The sequence below is a fragment of the Xiphophorus hellerii genome, chromosome 3 (assembly GCF_003331165.1).
Source record: "Xiphophorus hellerii strain 12219 chromosome 3, Xiphophorus_hellerii-4.1, whole genome shotgun sequence".
NCBI classification, from domain to species: Eukaryota; Metazoa; Chordata; class Actinopteri; order Cyprinodontiformes; family Poeciliidae; genus Xiphophorus; species Xiphophorus hellerii.
Window position 1 is genome coordinate 19,336,580 of NC_045674.1, and position 19,703 is coordinate 19,356,282.

The 19,703-nt window shown below is 40.7% G+C and overlaps 2 protein-coding genes across 9 annotated transcripts in view; one reads left to right on the forward strand and one right to left on the reverse strand.

Moving 5' to 3' along the window:
* Window positions 1-818: 818 nt before the first annotated feature.
* igflr1 (IGF-like family receptor 1) lies at window positions 819-5,495 on the forward strand. Of its 3 annotated transcripts, XM_032554254.1 has the most exons (9): window positions 825-954; window positions 1,029-1,067; window positions 1,214-1,221; window positions 1,407-1,428; window positions 1,507-1,554; window positions 2,435-2,495; window positions 2,578-2,649; window positions 4,010-4,111; window positions 4,289-5,495. In XM_032554254.1, the coding sequence occupies exons 2-9, from the start codon at window positions 1,032-1,034 to the stop codon at window positions 4,624-4,626; spliced, it is 687 nt and encodes a 228-aa protein (XP_032410145.1). In that variant the 5' UTR covers window positions 825-954; window positions 1,029-1,031; the 3' UTR covers window positions 4,627-5,495. The 3 variants fall into 3 exon arrangements, with proteins under 3 accessions (XP_032410132.1, XP_032410140.1, XP_032410145.1); XM_032554241.1 differs by having other exon boundaries at window positions 819-954; window positions 1,029-1,221; XM_032554249.1 differs by lacking the exon at window positions 2,578-2,649 and having other exon boundaries at window positions 819-954; window positions 1,029-1,221.
* Window positions 5,496-6,321: 826 nt separating this feature from the next.
* kmt2bb (lysine (K)-specific methyltransferase 2Bb) overlaps window positions 6,322-19,703 on the reverse strand; it is a 32,383-nt gene continuing 19,001 nt past the window's right edge. For all 6 annotated transcript variants that reach the window (XM_032554192.1, XM_032554222.1, XM_032554215.1 and 3 more), the window contains 17 exons: window positions 19,525-19,601; window positions 19,165-19,379; window positions 18,980-19,083; window positions 18,750-18,887; window positions 18,415-18,573; window positions 18,206-18,323; window positions 18,023-18,101; window positions 17,094-17,254; window positions 16,652-16,819; window positions 13,597-16,564; window positions 12,152-12,252; window positions 11,856-11,993; window positions 11,200-11,452; window positions 10,861-10,968; window positions 9,592-9,675; window positions 8,374-8,503; window positions 6,322-8,281 (listed from right to left, as the gene is read on the reverse strand). In XM_032554192.1, the coding sequence (XP_032410083.1) occupies window positions 8,006-8,281; window positions 8,374-8,503; window positions 9,592-9,675; window positions 10,861-10,968; window positions 11,200-11,452; window positions 11,856-11,993; window positions 12,152-12,252; window positions 13,597-16,564; window positions 16,652-16,819; window positions 17,094-17,254; window positions 18,023-18,101; window positions 18,206-18,323; window positions 18,415-18,573; window positions 18,750-18,887; window positions 18,980-19,083; window positions 19,165-19,379; window positions 19,525-19,601 (5,277 nt within the window). In that variant the 3' untranslated portion in view covers window positions 6,322-8,005. The remainder of the gene's footprint in view (window positions 8,282-8,373; window positions 8,504-9,591; window positions 9,676-10,860; window positions 10,969-11,199; window positions 11,453-11,855; window positions 11,994-12,151; window positions 12,253-13,596; window positions 16,565-16,651; window positions 16,820-17,093; window positions 17,255-18,022; window positions 18,102-18,205; window positions 18,324-18,414; window positions 18,574-18,749; window positions 18,888-18,979; window positions 19,084-19,164; window positions 19,380-19,524; window positions 19,602-19,703) is intronic.

A 19,703-nucleotide genomic window follows, 5' to 3' on the forward strand; every position in this document is an offset into this window, starting at 1 on the left:
ATGTATATAAATTTCTTTTAGATTTGCCAGAAAAAAAAAACAATCATCTGTCAAATTTCGCCTCCAAAAATGTGCCTATGTGACTCAAGCCAAAGTCGAGCAGCGTTTAGCCAATAAAATGTTTGCTGTAAAATTTCGCCCGTTTTTAACCTTGACTTAATTGTTAATATGCTTTAACTTGTTTCATCTTTTCATTTAAACTTCTTTTATATTATTTTGACATTAGACACTTTGCAGCAAAAAAAAAAACTCCTCTTTTTTTTCTCTACATGTGACAACATGGATAAAGGACAACAAAGTCGTTGCTGTGGTATTGCCATCACAAAGATCTCAGTTTCACACACACACACACACACACCCCACCTCACACACACACACACCCACACACCCCAATGTGTGGGTAACTGAAACCTGCGTAATTATACCAATTCTGTCAGGAAGAGTAATGGTTTAAATAAAAATCAAAACATCAGCAAACCAATAACAGAAGCTTGTGGATCCAAAATGCTTGACCCTGACATACACATTAACAATGCTAGTATTATAGTATTATTCTTCCTTTTAGCAAATAGAAATAATTTTGGTATAGTCTTAACTGACCTAAAATGAGAATTTAATTTCAAACAGTCGGGGGAAAGGGTGTCCGTTTCTATAGTGTTAGTGAACATCTAGCTTCAACCTCATGTGATGTGAGAGTCTCACTGATGAGGTGTGAGATCTTACTAGAAGTTCCTCCGGGTTCTTTATGGGCATTAAGGCGTGGTCAGTTTTCCGACAGAATGGAAGTGTTCTATAAGTCACCATATGCTCCGCCTTCGACTATAAAATATTACGATTCTTCACACATCATGTGAAACAGAGTGCAGAAGATGGCTCTCTCGGACAATTGCAAAGATCCAACTACCTTCTGGAACAGATCAGCGACACAATGTGACCCGTGTGAAAAAATAGCGGGTATGCATAATTTATATTATATTATATTATATTATATTATATTATATTATATTATATTATATTATATTATGCAGGATATGAAGTTGAACCTAATTGTGGACGCGACGATAAAGGTGGGTTCCACTTTGACTCTCACAAGAAATGCAAACCCAACACTTTTAACGACGGCAGCCAGGATTACTGTCAGCAATGTTCTACGTGTTCTCCTGACACTTCTGTACTGAAAACCTGCACTTCAATATCCGACACTATTTGTCAGGAAATAAGGTAAGAAAACTACGATCAGCAGAGCTATTTCTCAGGTAAATGCAACTTCTTTGCATTTTTGTGTTTGGATTACAATCGCGCCTGTTTTCAACAAAGTGGATTTTTCGATGTGAAACTTTCCGCAGAGTAAATAAACGCTTTTCTCTTTTTTTTTTTGGTCTTCCTCTGCTTCTGCATTACTGAAGAAATGAGTCGACAGCCCTCCCTGTGAGTCCGTTATCTTTGGTTCACTTTGACTTACTTTATCTCTATCGTGCATCACATCAACGTTTGCTTCTTCCTCAGAAATCCACAACCACCCATGCAGCAACATCATTCAGCATTGCGACAATGGTAATGTTTCCGATCGTCACTTTATCTGCAGTTTATTTTGGTTTGTGCAGGAAATAAGTAGGAAATATGCCCACGCATGAAAAAAAAAAATCCCCAGCGACATGACTGTTGTGAAGTTTTATCTATGTTTCCATGAAATGTGTTATTTTTACGCATCTTTCTGCGTAAAGACATTTAGAGCAGCAGATTCATTTGCTTCTAGGATATTAGAATGAAATAGAGAAAAAAAAAAAAACATTCGCTCAAAACGTTTTATGGTATATCCTGCGCATTCAATTTGAAATCAAAACTCGAAGGAAGGAAAACCTGTAATTTGTTATCTTTTTACAAAAACGGAGCAAATACAGCCCAATATGTTTTGTTGATGAACGCAAACAACAGTCTTTGTTTCTGAGAGTTGCTTCGCGTGTTGCACGAAGTTGCCCGACGTTTGGAATCTGTTAATATTCCACAGTTGTCTTGTTTGAGAATCGGGGTTGTTGAAATCCATGTATAAGGTTATGATCCAACTAAGTAATAGGAAAAGAGAAGTTTGCCCCTTGCATAAACATTTAATGAGTCCCCCCCCTCCAATCTGCTTTTAAATCAACTTCCTTCTAAGCAATGCCAAAAGCTTCACGTAGTAGCTTCCCAGACAGGAATGTACTCTAAATCAGAACCATCTGTTTGACTCAGTTGTATAATCAGAGACAATTGGAGGAACTCACGCTGTTACTCTGAATTTAAGTAGATGATTCACTTGCACGGTCATTACTGTTGGATTTTCTGGGTTACTATTTATCCATGGCAACTACGAAATAATGATTTGCCTTGTGGAAAAGATTATTTAGCAATGGTTATTTTGGTGATGTTGAAAACTTCTCTTTCCCCTTTTTTTCAGGAGAATAAAGAGGAAACATACATAACAACTGTCTCACCGAGTTCGCAGCACGCAGCTCTGTGTAAGTGACAAGTACTGGCGTCTCCAAATCCCATTTTCTGTTGCCAAAATGTGACTTAAATTCTCTCTGTTATTCTTTCAAGGGACTATACCAATAATAATTGTTCTCCTCCTGTTTGCTGGTCTTTTTGCTTTGATGATGAAAAAAAGAAGAGGTATGCAATGCGAGTTACTAACTTTCTTCATGGATATTCATGGAAATTTGGGTTGTTAATGACTGTTGGCTTTTTCAACCAGGATGGAATAAAAATGGATCAAAAATCACATGTACAGGGTCCATTATGAACATACGCAGTTAGTCATATTTGGACAAATATTCCCTTTCTAGTTGAAGCGCAGCTGGATTTTAGGGGAAAATACCCAGTGCTCAGGCTGCGTATTTGTGCGCTCGTTTGGGCTGAATTGATGCCTTGTTTAAAGTGGTTGGTTTCCAGACACCAGCCAGGTGTTTAAGCCAGGAATCCTCTGCTAATATATCAACATTTCATTGGTTAAATAAAACTTTCAGCTTCCCATATGAGCAAACCCTTGTGGTAAAGGGAAGATGGGAACTGAATTACCACATTGGGTTTTTTTTTTCTTCAGAAACAATCCTCTTGCTCAGCCTATGACTGCTGATTACTAATGCACTGCACAAATATGACGCAAATCTCAACTTTTACAAGGCAGCAGTGTTTCCAAAAATCTCCCATTGTTTAACACTGGGAGATTGTTCCAACTAGTTCTGAAGCTTTTTGAATTGCTACCAGAATGAAATAAGCGAAAGTAAAAAACGAACAAAAAAAACCTAGTGAATAATGAAAATAGCTATTCAAGCTTTTAACCCTAATTATTACACTCATAACTGCATTATAGCTCACAGTAAGATGCACTGTTGCCGTGTCTTATCTGACCTCTCTGCTGAGCTTATCTCAGTGCCCTTCACGACATCTGAAGCATCATGCGAATCACTGGTGTTGCAGAACAGCGTTTCAATAAACTGTAGAACTTTTTCAGGGTTGTAAGCTTGAGCCTTGACCATCCTCATCAATGCTTCCTAAAATGCTGCCTGGAGATACGTTTTATAGTCAGACAAGACAAAGATTGAGCTATTTGGCCACAATGAATTTCAGGCTTTCAAACATAGGAACACTGACCCAGAGGTCATGCATGATGGTGGCAGTATCATGCTGAGGGTTGGTTTTGCTGCCAGTAGCACTGGTACATTGCACAAAGTGATAATAAAAATATATATATATTTTTTTAAGAATACGAGTATTTACGAGCGACTATGACTCAGGAGAAAGGTGTTTGTTGGTTGCTGGTTTTTTACAGCTACAAAATTTTTTTTGTAGCTGTAAAAAACAAAATAAAACGCAGACCGGTAATAAATAAGTCAGAAGCCGGAAAATGATGTAAATTCACGTCCGTGATGAGCAGATATGAACCTATGCTCGGAAATGTTGGTTTTGTAAACCCCCTTACTTAAAATCCAGCATTGCAAAAAATAACCACGTCTCTTCTTGCTTTCCGCAGGTGTGTGTAAAAAAGCGTTTTACAGAAGGGCATCGTATAAGAATGAAGGATTTTCCCCCATCCAAGCAGAGACGAGCTGCGAAGTGCTGGATGACATGCTCAGTGAGTGAAAAATGTTTCCAGATGTGTTGCATGAAACCAACTGAGTTACAATCAAGCACATGCACACACACACGCACACACACAACAAAAGAGACCACATAAAATTCCTGATGACATCACAACCAAATAGTAATAGTTTGCCAATACCTTCTTTCTTTTTCTTTTTTTTCTTTGTAGATGCCGATATCCTGTCAGCACCATTACACAAAGTTCTGGATGATCTCGATGTTTTGGAGGAGTTGGTGATTCTGCTGGACCCAGACACGCAGGGCATAAAGAGCACAAAGCATCTAGCGTCTCACTGCTCCTTCACTTCCACCTGGATCACCTACACTTACTCCATGAAGGATACGAAAAGCCCCCTGAAAGCTGTGTTGGAGGGGGTCACCAGCAAGCAGCCTGACTGGACGGTGGGCAACCTGGCCAAACTGCTCAGACAAATGAATCGCAATGACGCCATCAGCGTTCTGGCAAAACTCAGGCCTGAACCTGTTCCAAAAACTTCACAAGAGTGACATTTTTTTTGTCTTTCTAAACATAGAGTTGACGATGTTCTTTCAAACAGAACGGTGTAATATGACCTCAAACACATTAGTATTCAACTTGAGTTATTTTGACAAGAACAGCTCCCACCCATACACGTAAGATGTGGGATGTAGAAAAGTCCAGACTAAATTCTAGAAAAGTCCATCTGTGTTGAATGCATCATTCCTTGGCAAGCGAGCCAGGGAATGACGCAAAAAGCAACAACCTTGAATGAACCTTTTGTGCAGAAGCAGAATCTCACCATGTGTATTTATTTAAATCCAACTTTTTATTTGAGCTCATGTTCAAAGGGGGCGGGGGTTAAAAAAATAAGTCTGTACTTTTCCAGTTGTAGTGGTCAACAATAATCCACAAAGTGTGTCTCTGGCACACAGATGTGATGCAGCACAGAGGCCCACTTCTCTCGCTTTCAACTCTGAGAACACGGCGTTCGTGCAGGGATGATGTGTTCTTCGTAAATTAGGACATGAACACAGGAAATGAACTCAAATAAACGTAACCATAGACACAGTCAAAGCAGTCATTAAAACAACTGGAACTGTGCCATACTAGGAACCAAATTCATCTCGACACCACAGACTCAGCAGGATGGTAAGGAAGGCGATGAAACAAAATACTGTTTTAGTGACCATCTTCAGTGCTCATTGGGGGAGTGCTGCTATTTTCATATACGTCTGTGCAATAAAACATGATTTTAAGGTATATTAATGCAGGTTTACGACAATGCCCCTCAAAATTTTGAAAGATTTCTGAAAATGTTTTTGCATTTGTTTGTATCTTTATACAATCATTCTTGACTGTTATTTTTATACTGAGAGGCACATGTGTTATTTTAATACTTTTTTTTTTAAGTAAACAACCATTTTCACTCCATTACCTTTGTGATTTTGCAGCGTCATACTGACGTATTACAATAAACAATTAAAATATGTTCAAACATCTTAACATCTTTATTAAGCAAGTAACATTATAAATAAAAAAAGTGCATAGAAAATTAAACAGGTTTAGAAATGTATATACAAATATTTACATACTCAGGGTTTATTTGTACATGGTAACAAAGACGTAAATTTAAAGAGGACAATTTTTCATTTGTCTTTTACACTTTAAAATAACCCTATTTTATATATTTATTATATATATGTATATTTATATATATATATTTATATAGGTGTGTATATATAACATACAGCTTTCTTAACAGATCCTGGGAGAGATGGTCATAACTTCTGCATTTAACTAGTGCTTCTGCAGCCTTCATTCCATGCACACAGAAAAAAAAAAAAGAAAAACACACAATATATACACACACACACACATACAAGATTATTAAAATCGAGCTTTTTAGTTTTTAAATCAAAGTCTCTTTTTGCATCAGTATTCCCAAACATCTGTTTAAGCAGCTGAGGTAGAAATCCTTGCAAGGAGTTAGGACTGACTCTGCTAATCTGGGTTGACACCCAGCATAGGTCATGCGAATGAGAAAATGAGAAAACATGATGGAAATGTACTCCTTTGAGACTCTAAAACGGAAAACATGGGGAAAGAAGATTGGGTTTCCAACAGACAAACAGTGCTCACTTTTAACTCTGGCTGATACTAAGATAGGCAGTATTCTACAATAAAAAAATAAAATAAAATGAATAAAAATACTTCTTTAAAAAAAAGAAAAAGCTGTTTCAGGAAGTCATAAAAGGCCTAAATGTATGACACAATTGCCTGAAATGAAAATTCAAGTAAATAAATGAAACAAAGGACATCTGTAAACAAACAAACCAAAAGAAAATAAAATATATATATATATATATATATAGGAAAGAGGGAGAACTCTATCAGTACACTTGACCGCCACCGCTTTATACACAGCACAACCTTTCACCATTGAAAACACAAATCAGAACGTGAATAAATACGATTAACAAGTGGAACAGCGTGATTTAGTTTTAGCCTAGTCATTAACAGCACTGAACAACTTACAACATTGAACAATTTTTTTTCTTTTTCAATTTTAAAGGTGCCGAATGCCCCCCCTCCCCCCCCCCCCCACATCAGCTCCGTGCCGACTGACTGACCGGAGCCGAACGCAAGCGCTCAGTAGCAATGCTTTTATCGCCAGTGCTCTCCTCGACTTCTAGACAAACTGTAGCAGGTCTCCGAAAGAAGAAAGTGATGTTTTGATGGTGATGTTTATTCGTGTGCAAGCGCCGGGCTGCCAAGTCTTTATTGCAGTAGGACCAGAAAAAATAAAATAAAAAAATCGAGCATCAGATAAAGAATAAAAGAGAATAAAATATATACTTTAAAAAAGTTCTTCCCTCCACAAATCTTCGCTTTTGGCTTGGGTAGTGTTTGCTACATACGCAGAGCAAATACGCTGCCTCTTGAGAAGCGCTTTTGTCTTTATATTTATGACACTATATCACCAGCACATTACGACATCCAATTTAAAACTGAACACTGGATGAGAGTGGATGGAGACGAGCTGATGATTGATGATAATCAGAAAATCTCGGCACACAAGTGATTTTAGGAGTAATGCTTGAGTGCATAAGTTTAACGTTCGTGATCTCAGCAGGGAAAGTAAAATATACATTTAAACAATTCCTGATTCTCAAGACATTTTAGTCCAACTAAAGTAAAATAAAGCTTTCAAAGCTTTAGCACCATGGTTGTTTAGTTATAAACAAAATTTACATCTAAAAAAAAAAAAATGTTGATTGTAAGTAAATTAAAACACATAAATACAAGATTGGGTGAATGTATGGCTCAAAAAAACAGACATCACCACTGCACAGATGGGGATATAATGCACCCACCACCAAAAAAAACAACAAAAAACTGAATGGAGCAATGGTGAACATTGTGAGTACGACTGGATGATGAATCCCAAAACTCATCAGGAACCAAAATGTAGCTATTGACAGATTTCCAGCAATGCTTCAAACACATAAGGCTTGGTGAGTGTTGGCATCCTCCATTTAAAATGAAGAAACTCCCCTCTTTGTTTCTGCTTTTTAACGTCTAGTTATAAATAGCAAAAACCACTTCCTTGCCAACTGCTGCAGCAGTCGAACATGTGGAGGTTCCTCACCCAAATAAAACAATCCTAATAATAAAAGAAGGTATACTGTGGAAATGTGAGTCAGGAAACGTCCCAAAAGTTGGATTTTCCTTACGTTCCAAGCCACATTATTTCCCGGGACTTATTCCTGACCATTCACGTGTATCCGGTCAGCGTGATAGTGGTTTATCCTCATTCCAGGCTGAGCAGGCCGCTGCTTGCCACCTTAATTTTAAGGCCTACTAGTGACCAAAGATCCTCAACTTTCTTGACATTCCACCGAGTCGTCAGTTGAGGAAGCGCCGGCATCGCCGGGCCCCGCAGTTACAGTTGAGCTTGTTGCTGGCGTCCTCGATGGGGAACTTGTAGTCGTAGGTGAGTTCCTCGCCCCGGTAGATTTTTCGGAGTGCGAAGATGACGATGTGCTTCCGGCCTTCCACGTTGATCACGCGCGAGTAGCAGTTGGGTTCGCAGGAGTGGTTGATGAACCTGGCCGCGTTGCCGTGCATGGTCGCGTCCACCACGTCGAAGTCGTCAATGCGGAACATGTAGCAGCCGATACCCTGAAGGGGAGAACATTGCACACGGCACTGTAGACGGCCCGTCACCTGATCGGCCTAAGGCTGAAGCTGGTCATAGAGGAGAGTCGCCCTACCTTGCCGTCGTAGTACTTCTCTCTTTTGTCGGTGAGCACTGAGCGGATGACGATGCCGGCGTACTCGATGACCATCTCCCCAGCTTCAATGTTCCTTTTGCAAAACAGACCGCGCCCGTGAATCGCAGACCTGCATTGACAAGGGGGAATACGTCAGAGGAAAAAAATGTGTTTGGGAATCTGCATGAAAAAAGTTTACATTTCCTTGTAGATCCCATGTAGATTCCTCTGAATTAAGACACTTAATTCTTTTGTGAAGGCAGAAAGGAATGCAATGACGTGACTAACAGCACGTATTAGATGACATATTAATACGTTTCACAATCCAGATTGTGAAGTACTTGAGGATGAATCCAGCCCTATTCCCATTACATACACTATGAGACATTTTCTTGCATAAAAAGAAAATGTTGACAACTTAATTTTTCATCTTGTGTTGACTCCTACAAAATGTACTACATTCAATCCAGTTATTTAAATGAATTTCCTCATTAAAGGTCATATTTATTTATACATATATGTAACATATGTGATTTTATTTAAATGTGAACATTCAGAAAGCTTAATGAACAAATATGTATTTACTTACTGAACAGAGACACTTTTGACCATAAAAATGTGACTTGTTTTTGTCATACAATTCCCTTCAGTATTTTGGCCTTAACTGCAGAGAGCGCTTTGATCAGCACTACTTGTTTTCAAATGCTCTCATTGTTAAATTTGACTTGACTCATGGTTTTAATTATGTAAGCTCATTAACATCCATAGATATGCACAATACATAGAATGCCAGTTATCATGCTTTCATGGTCTGCATATTAAAATATTTGGCTTATTGGACAAACTAACTTCTGAAAATGTCCATACTGGACGGATATATTTAGTGGCAGAGATGCTAACACTCTCAAAAAATACCATAGAAGCAGAGTCATGGCAGAGTTCACATAATGTCAAACTACTGAAACCATAAGCATATTATCATCTTACTTCGAAGGAGGCTTCACTAAAAAGCTGACCTTTAAATTTGAACACCTGAATAAACAGACATCTGTTTAACAGGAAGACACCTGGTTTCATTAAAAACAAAACCGCTGGTGCTATGTAAGCTTATTTGACTGAGTGCCACCGTTCTTCTTCACTGATCACCGTTTATTATAGAAGTTGCATTAAAGCAACCTTCAGCAATAAAACCATGTTGGGTTTGTAAAAGCAGCTGACCTGTAGACTCCAACCGCCTCCTTGGACGTCTTTTCCAGATGTCTGAAACGCATGGCCATTGGCAGCTCCAAACTAGTAGCCCGTCTGAGAGAAAGAACAAAAAAATATGGACTCAGAGACATATACAACTCTGTGGTATTTATTTTAATGGATATCCATCAATCAATCAACCGAAGATTAGAACTGGCTGATTTTATCTTGATAACTTCTGATTAAAGGTTTGATTTTTTTTTTTATCCAATTGATTAAATGGATGTAATTCACATTACACATTTCCAGCCAATAAATCCATCACCCAACAACATGCGCATGTTAGAATTCATAAAAACATTTGAGAATTAGTTTCAGCTTATAGCTGCAAAATACATTTTTAAAAAATCATTTCTGTAGTCAGACTGAAAACAAAAGAAAAAAAAAAGAAAATCAATATCATCCTCGGAGAAGTTTGTTTTTAAAAGTACTGAGACGAAATATGGCCCTCCATAGTGATTCATACAACAAACACTATTACATTATTCTTTTATTTATTGATAAGCCGTTTTGTAAACAGCATAGCTCAGACTGCAAGTTAAGATTCAGTCCTGAATAGTAAAAGTAAAACACGGGTATGATATATCAGCATCAACATCAGTATCGGCCGACATTAATCCTTTTTTAACATATTGGTATCAAGGCGATAAGTAAAACTGGGTCGACAGCAACAACTTATTCTTATTTCCTTCTTTTTTCCTTTTGACTTTGTGCTTTAGGAGGGGCTGGTCATGTGACAGTGATTCAGTACAAGATGTGATGGGGTGTTTAACTGAACAGAGATGCAATGTCAGAGTTTTTGTTGTTGGGGTGTTAAAAGGGTAGTGAAATATATATGATATAAATAATATCCGCAAATATTGGCAATCAGTCATATCTGCAATTTTTATATCAAATATCGACCCAAATTTTTATATCGTTGAATCCCTATAAATTAACTAACTTAACTTCAAAACTAAAAGACCCACATTTCGTGTGCTAGTGTAAAATAAACATCCTAAAACAAACTTGTTTTTAAGTACAACAATAAATGCATTTGATGGTCTTAAAAATTGGTCATAATTTAAAAATGGCCAATGTTTAAACCAGTTCCGCTGAGGGCCAATGCTCATCAGTGTTCCAAGAACTGTGAGCACCAATACACCAGCCAGCTCTCCATCTGGCCATCATGTCTGAAGGCTGAAAAGTTTCATTCTGACTCTCAAAGATCTAAAAGGAAGTACAATGGTAATACAAGACCTTGTGGACTTCAGAAGTACTTCATCTTCCTCATCATCATATGGGCCGATGTCGGGAAGCTGTCTGTGCTGAGAAGCCAGGAAGTTGAACATATCAAATGTAGACTTCCTGTAAAAGCAGACAATGTAACACATAGTCTAAATTAACACTGTCTTTTCAAATTTGTTTTATTGAAACCAGGCCTGGATAAAACCATCTCATTGCACATCTGCTCTGTGGTCAGCATTTGTTCTGTGCAAACAAGAGCAGAAACAGGTCTGGCTTTCATATATCAACAGGTGGATGTAACCAGAAGCAGGTTAAAAGGGAAATGCTGGCGAAACTATTAGGCAGTCATACCTGACATAGAGCTCAGAACGGGCGCAGCCGGTGGGATTGACGGGCAGATCGTCTTCCTGGCTGAACTGTTTAAAGAAACGGAAAGTATGTCGCTGACAGCGGTGGGCTCCTTCAAGTTGCTCCAGCAAAAACACGATGGCGTCGTGGACCAGCCCCAGCATGCGGGCGCCTGTGATCTTCTGAAAAGTCAGGGGCCTGAGTCTTGCGATTGCTCGGGCTTCCTGCACACCATCAACCACTGCTTTCCAGGCCACTGGTGGGAAGGAATGAGGGGGAAAAAATGCCATACAAATCAAGGGAGTATAGCATAAAACTTAGACTGACTATGTAAAAGAGTCGGTCATGTTTTTGAGGGTGGAACTGTGAGGTTATGGGTTTGTTTCTCTTGCAAAAGCCCCAGAAATACTAGAGCAAGTGCTGTTATAAATTTTTATAACAGCATTTATAACAGAATCAATCTTAGAAATGTCAAGGGGTTTTAGTAAAAATGTGTTTCACATTGCCAAAAAGACTGGAGGTGGGTCCATCCTGTGTTTTTCAGCAAGATAATGATCCAAAAAATTACAAAAACAGAAATATAAACAGTAATTTTCACACAATCCAGGACGACCTGTAGATTACAACTGTGAAAGGTCATTCCTGATGACTTTTCTTACCCTCAACGCTGTCTGCCTCCACACTGAAACCATCATCGCTGGTAATCTCAAACCGCAGATGCGGCTGGTCTTTGTTCGTTGGACAGCCCTCGTCATCATCAGATGGTGTAGGTTCATCATCTGATGTGGAAGCAGAGCCTGAAAGCCACATTTCACACAGCTCATTTGTCACTGTGGAAATCCGAGTCCTACTGTTGTATTTTCAGAAAACGTTTTAAAGGACACTGAAGTATCAGTTCCACAAACGGCCCATTTTGAACAAATACGAGAAAAGGCCTGGACTGTCTGTGGAGTACCTGAGTATTTCTTCCAGTCGGTCAGGTTCATGTGACCCACCGCCTCCCTTGCTTGCTGTTTTCCTGGTTCACCCTGAGACAAGAAGCTCATGGGCTCAGATCTGGGGAGATAAAGAGGAATCTCTCTTCAAAACAAACTTAATATATTGACTGCATCAACACAATATAGTTGCAGAAATTTAAAAGGTTTTTATCGTTCATTATTTGTTACTGAGAAATACAAACCACAAAACTCTTATTTTAATTTTACGTCTCTAGATGTATTTCTGATATGCTTCAAAAATGTGTTTATATGTATTAGAGGTGAAACAGAGACTTACAATGGAAAACTCAAAAACTTTGTCCTTCAGCCACAGACATTCTGACCCAGAAATGAGCAAAAGGCAGAAGAAAGTGGGGATTTTTCAGTGAGTCAGCTGCTAAATGCAGCAGTGCTTTCTATGGTCTGGCCAGAAAACATAATGTTTGTAAATGTTTTTGTGTTCAAGCCACACCGGAGAAGAACACAAGCTGCCGATTGCTTCCTGCTGCACAAGCAGCCGATGAAAATTAACAGCGTTCCAGCATTTAGCTGGAACCTTAGCAGTCTTCAGAATGTTCCAGCTGCCAGCAATGTGGCTGAGCTGTTATCACACTAACACATCAAACTTAACTTAGCCACAACTTCCTTCCAGCCTTCACAACAAGAGACTTAAAAATACACCATCGCATCAAACATCTACATATTCTAGATATCGATTGGGGATAACTCTAACCCATCCCAAAATATTGCTAAAAAATGAAAACACTATTCATTTTATCCATTTGCCTTTTTCTGCAAATCAATGTTAATTAATGAAATAGTTTGTTGCTTATAGAGTTAAATTAACATTTTACAGAAAGATAAACATATAAGTGGAAAACTAGTGAAACTAAAAGGTGCTGCCTTTAATTTATCTCCAGAGCTGAATATGCTGAAATCTTAACGCTGAATAACATTCAGAGTGATAAAAAAAAACAAAAAAAACAGCTTGTTAAAACAGGCTGAGAACATGTAATTCAAGTCTAACATATTGACTTACTAAATGTTAAGTGTACTTAAATCAAGTTTGTCAAATTGAGCAAGCCTAATAAAATCTCTTGGCAAATGTTCTTTGGACAAAATGTTCTGTTATTTTCTATTTATTATTTCTTCCTTTAATAGCTAAAGTTAAACCCAAAATTAGTCATACCTTCTGGGCGGATTAACATTTAAAATTATTTTCATTCAACCGAAACATTTGCTCCCAATAGAAAAACATTGTTTCCCTTCTGAATAACAAACGGAGCAATAATTAAACCCTCTTTATAATTACTGACTAGCTTTTTCATTGCAAAAAAAAAGAACAAGAAAATTATTTTTTTTTAAAAAACAAAACAAAAACAGCTAGAATTCAAGGTTTCAGTGTCACTGAATAAAAACTCACCCTGAGCTATCAGAATCACTCATATGCTCGATCTTCAGCTCATCCACGTTCAGGACCCCCTTTACCGTTGGGGTTTTGATGCGGACCCCCGAGGCTCTGCTGGACGCGCTTGGAAAAGCAGGCTTCCTGGGCTCCTCCTCTTCACTGATGCTCTCAGGTGGCAAGAAGTCAACTTTACACTTCTTTGTGACGATGCGGTCCGAGAGCGAAGACACTCTCTTCATGCGAACGTGAGAACGAGGGCGAGGCACCGGTGGTGGGGGCGGCGGTGGCAGTGGTGGGGCTGGTGGTGAGGGAGAACGTGGCGACACCGGAGGCTCAGGTTCAATTAGAAGGCCGGGAGGTAAAACCAGCGATGATGGACTCATTGTCCGGAGCCCGCTCCACTTGGGGGTGTAGTTACTCGCCATCGCTTGGTTGATGATGGCCTGGGCACTCTCGGCCGGACTCATCGGGACGTTTTCAGTGGACAAGGCAGGCTGTCCCACAGCCTTGGAGGACTTGGATTTTCTGGATGAGCCTGACTCTTTCTTCTTCTTTGGTTTTTTCAGCTCCGAGACCGTTTCGTCTTTTGGAGTTTTTGTGTTTTTTCTGGACTTTTTCAAATTTGTAGAGGCCACGGGACCGTTGGTGTTGTGAGCAAGCAGCTGTGTAACGGTGGCTGGGTTCTGAGCTGCAGGTGTGGAGGGAGCAGGAACTGACGTCACGCTGGCGGCGGCTGGCGGAGCCGTCATGCTCCCAGCTGCGGCCAGAGTGGCTGAAAGAGCGTTGCTCTGCAAAAGGCTGGCGATCTGGGTGACACAGTTAAAGGATGGGGAGTGAGGGGTGGGCAGCTGGAAGGTGTTGCTCTCGGGGTTCTTTACAAAGATCTGCCCGAGGCGGTTGACCAGCAGCACATGAGGAGTGGGATCGACATTCGGACCGCCTACCTCCTTCACTGTGAGGATGGCGTGGCCCGGTAACGCCTGGGGCAACACCTGCTGGTGGGGTTCAATGGCTGGCCTTGGAGTGGAGAAGTTGATGGAGATGGTGTGACTGGGCGTGGCTTCCTTCTGCACAGTGGAGGAGCTGAAACCGTTTAGGACTACAGGAGCAGAGGTGGTCTGCAGCGGCAGCGTGGCGGCTGAACTCTGCAGCCCGGGAAGAGTCGATACAGAACCAGAGGAAGAAACAGCGCTTACAGAACTGAACGGCTGTGTTTGAGTGGAAAACAGAGCTGCACAGGTTTCAGTTGGGGAGCCAGCCCCTAATGCGACTGGTAGTCTTGGGTCATTCTGAGGGTCGTTTAGCTGCATTTGGCTAATAGCTTCTACAGGAGTGAGGGTTGTTAGCTTAGCGGACAAAGGTTCCATGCAAGAGAAGCTAGGGGATTCTTGAGGTACCGTCACAGGCTGAAGTGTAATACTGGTCAGAGGAGGTTGACTGAAATCCGGTAAACAAGAATACACCTCAAGAGAATCTACAAGACATTGAGAGGGGTTTTGAGCATCTGTAGACAAAAACGGGGAGGGCTGGAGGAGGCCTAACACGGAGCTCTGGTTATTCTCGGCTGAATCCAGCAGATTAGGTGCTATGTGGTTTATCAAAACAGTAGAGCCCTCAGTTGAAGAAGCCAAGTTGGGACCTTCAGACTCAGAGTTCTGGACTTTAGAGGTTTCAGGCCCTTTATTTTCAGTTTCTTGCAAAACCGGAAGTAGTTCAGTAAAACTTGAGCTGCCCTCGCATTTCTCAAGTAGAAGAGGCGCTTCAGAGGCAAAACTTAGACTGGAACCAGACAACTCCTCTGAATATGACGTCTCAGGCACCTTAGTGAGTAAGTTTGGAAGAGACTCAACAACTGGAGAAGAAAGTATAGATTCCCGATCTACTGAAGGAGTGGTTGTGGTGTCACAGGACAGTGGTGGACATGGGGTGGGATTATCAGTCGTACTTTTTCTGGCAACTGAAGGTTCTGATGGCTTATTATCAAATGACAGATTAGCTAATCTTGAGCTGTTTATAATTTTAGGAGGACTTTTACTGTTATGGGTTTTTCCTGGTATCTGATTTTTCCTGGGCCCATCGACTTTCTGGGCATCATCAGTAGCTGCTACACTCGCATCACTCTCAGTACCATCATCTATCCCATCCAGCTGAGCCAAGGGCCGGGTAGAGGAAGAAGAGGAAGGAGACTTGGATCGATCTTTGGATACCGGGCAGCTGACTACAGTTCGTGAGAAGTTTAAATAGTGCTCCATATCTTCATCCGAAGAGGTGCTTCCCAGGTCTTCCTTTGCTGAGGCAGCAGAACGTGGAAGATTTGGAACGAGGGGTTTCCTCTTATGTACTTCTTTGGTTCTTCCCCAGAACTGCTCCGAATCGTCACCTTCAACCACTATCTGCCCCCCGCAGTTCATAGCCACTCCTTCGTTCAGAAGCGTTTCTTCAATCTCGAGTTCTGTCCGCATCTCTTCACCCAGACTCATACTGGAATCTCGGTGAAAGGAGCCGAAGGGGAACTGGTCGTCGTTCTTGTCTAAGTCTCCGTGGGGCGAAGCACCGTTGGTTGGAGAGACATCCTCAGGCTCCGGTGAAGCTAAAAAGTTGTGCGGCACCTCGACCGAGTCTGAACCACTCAGATCAAACGACAGGCGGTTTCTGGGTAACTGCTGCGTGGAGGCTGTGCTGTCCTGCCAGTGAGACTGAGGGAAGAACGAAGTGGAGCGGACCGAGGGAGCGTTTCTACCTCCGACTGAGCGGGATGAGTTCATTAGGTTGTCTGAAACACCAAGCGGAAACAAGGGGGAGGTGGGGTGAGCAGATTTGCCAGCACGGAGGGTAATGGGTCCGGTTAATGAAGTCACGGGAGGGGGGGACATATGACTCCTTAGGGAAGGGGGCTGTGAGTGTGGGCTGTGACGGCGAGCTCTTCGTGTCTCTTCCAGATCACTAATGGTCAGGATGTGGTGAGGTTTTGCCTGGATTACACCTAAACAGAAAGAAGACAGCATTGGACTATTAATTTTTGTGGGTCGTTTACAAACATTTACATGTGACCTTTGAAAAATGAACAGACCTGGGCTTGGCAGAGGACGGGACAAACCTCCAGCTGGCCTCCGATGAAGGGGATGATTTGGAACTTTTGGCTTTGTACCCTGATCAGATTTTGTGGGAAGACCTGGAACAAGAGACTCCTCTGCAGGGGGGTGGGCTTCTGTTTCCTCAACCTCCTGGGCTGCACACTCTGAAGATTCATACCAAACATTTGAGACCATCTAAGCATCTACAATCCTGCTATTATTTGCACAATTTTCCACATTTCTTAGGACAACTGCATATTTTTTCCTACATTACACATTTGACATTACTGTAGAGTTTGTTTTTTATTTGCCACTGCTATCTTTAAACGTATCTGCATGCTTCTGTTTTCCAGCTGAATTTTCCCATTGAGGGTCTGCAGAAGAAATTAAGTTTCTATTCTGCTTTGGAAAACACTTTTTCATCGCTACATCACATACCAGGTAGCTGACGTGGACTGTGAGCAATAGTGTGGTTGTCTCCTTGGTCAGGCATTTCTTCAACAGGCTTCTCTGGGACGATAGGCCGGACTTCCCGAATTTTACACGTGTATCTGCACCGTCGTAGAGGGTTCAATGTACTCCAGTACCACCTGGAACACCTGTAAAATAAACAGATGTTCTAAAGTTATTGCACCATTTTAACAAAATTAATTCATAAATTAGTTATGTATGCAAGGATGATGGAAAAAATGGATATGCAGCAGGCAGGGAAGCTCTTTTTTTGAGCTGGAAGAGGAGGAGGGAGACTCACAGTCGGAGACCAAATCATAAGTTTTTGAAATTGATAGAGGGGCTGGGGCATACAGACAGACCTAGAAGTTATGTAAGCTCAGTGTTTTGGTGTCTTGTGACACGTTTGTGGATTCTTTAACCTTTTTCCAACTCGAATTTTATGGTTTTACGTGACTGAAGACTCAACGTGCAATAACAGTATATCCCCATGAAACAAATACACACAGTTCAGATTGTGCTGAAAACAATTATACCACATAGTGCAATGTTAATGGTTTTTTAAATACAAAAGGTAAAATTATTAAGAAATAACCATATATAAGCTGGACACCATAGTCCTGTCATTAAATTTTCAGAGGCTGAATTTTAGATTTTCGCTGTTATGTCAAACTGCAAATTATGAGCAATAAAAGCTTTAAATATATCATTATGCTTGTGTAATGAATCTACATAAAACAAGTTTCAGTGGATTATATAAATGAAATCAATTGTTTATATCATGTTTTGATTTCTTGAACTGTACCTCTATATGCGTTTATTTGATTTATTCACCAATTTATTTTAATTTACATATTTTTGCAGCAAATTTGCTTTTCAGATACACTTAAAAGTTCAAAAGGTAAATTGCAACTTACTGAAAACTGACAGGAAACAGTTTGCCTTTGTTAGCAGACAGTTCAGACAGCATACCCAACTTGTCAATCTGCAGAGAACCTGCAAAGAAACAAAAGAAATATCAATTATTAGGCCAAATTGGCACAACATAGCCAAATAACATAAGGAGAGCAATAAGATCAGATAAAAATAGAACTATTTACCAATCATCACATTGATCAGTTCGGGTTCTAATCCAGTCAGGAACTTTCTACGAAGGCTGATCCCTTCAAAATCCACATAGACTCTGCGGTTTACTTCAAACTCTTGACCAGTTATCATCTGTACAACAGAAGAAAGTTGCTTTAGCACCACAGGTCGAAATGGTTGCTGCATCCAAAAGGAGACGTTCAAAGAGAGGTCTGGAACTTACCCTGCCGGTGATGAGATGTCGATGTTTGTGGCAATAGACCTTTTTATCATCCTGGAACACACATTGCCGCGAGCGCGCACACATGAAATGGTAGTTGCTTTGACATGATGTCAGGCAGCAGCCCACTGTGGCACCAGTCTGATTACAGCGCTCACACCGCTGATGATATTAGGAAAGATGGAGAGGAAGAACAAAACATAAAGCTGAGCCAAGAACTGCGAACAGCTAAAACTTTCCTACAAATAAATATATCCGTTTTCTGGTCTGCATATACACACACATTTCTATTTATTTTGCTTCAGTACATTTGGAAATGTACAAATCCGTTTACTGACCATCAATCGGCCCCTTGTCACAGCGCTGTGCACATGCAGCAGAGAGCCGTTATCTTCTTCAAATACCTCAGCAGACCATAAACAGCAGTTGACATGGGCCCACTCATTCTGGCCCAGGTAGAGCAGCCTGCCAGCTTCCTACAGGTATACAAACATAGAGCACTAAGTTACCTGGTAACACAGCCAGAGCAGCTATAAAAAACAATGATGCAAAGTACTGCATTTCTTACATTGGGTTTGAGGTCTCCATATTTTTGGCACAGAGAGCACTGTCTTTCATCGTCTTTAGACCACCCTGTGTCCAAGTCAGCTTTGGAAAGTCTACCTCTTTTCCCTATGAAAACCACAAATATGACCACTTTGAGCCCCAAACACTCACAAAACCTCCACCATGACCTCAGAATGACAGACTTGCCTTTAAATTTGGCTGCTCGGCTATTTTTGAAGTGGTTTTGGCTCGCCGAGTCCCCCGACATGGGGGTAGCTGCTTCCTCCTCCTTTATGTCCAAGCTTTGCTGTCCGTTGTCATCCTGAAGGAGGCCCAGCGGAGGCCTAGACTCCTTCCTCTCCTGCCACTGGGCATAAACATGCTCTGTCGTGGGAGGGTGAACAGCTGTCGACAGCATCCCTCTAAACAGAGAACAAAAACATTTCAAATTCAACTTGCAGCCATGAAAATACTGAAATGAGCAGACACAAATACCGGAAAACTGAAGACAGTAAGTCTCATTTTAAAGTACCAATTTATGACAAAAAATATATAATCATTACTCACGCTGGTGCATCTTTGGTAGAAAGGTTCCACAACTTTGGGTCTTGGCTGTTAAACCAGTTAAATACCTCTTCAAGGAGCTAAAAAGAAATACAATTTTCATTTCCATTTTTACACATAAGTGCAAAACAAATTCCCGTCTGTGCACGACTAAAGGAAACTGAAGTGAACTCTGCAACTTG

Excerpts from the sequence above, each read along its gene's own strand:
- igflr1 (XM_032554241.1), top strand. The coding sequence starts at position 870 with ATGGCTCTCTCGGACAATTGCAAAGATCCAACTACCTTCTGGAACAGA. Across the intron at positions 955-1,028 it reads CCCGTGTGAAAAAATAGCGG|GATATGAAGTTGAACCTAAT; the intron begins GTATGCATAATT and ends TATATTATGCAG. Across the intron at positions 2,650-4,009 it reads GATGATGAAAAAAAGAAGAG|GTGTGTGTAAAAAAGCGTTT; the intron begins GTATGCAATGCG and ends TGCTTTCCGCAG.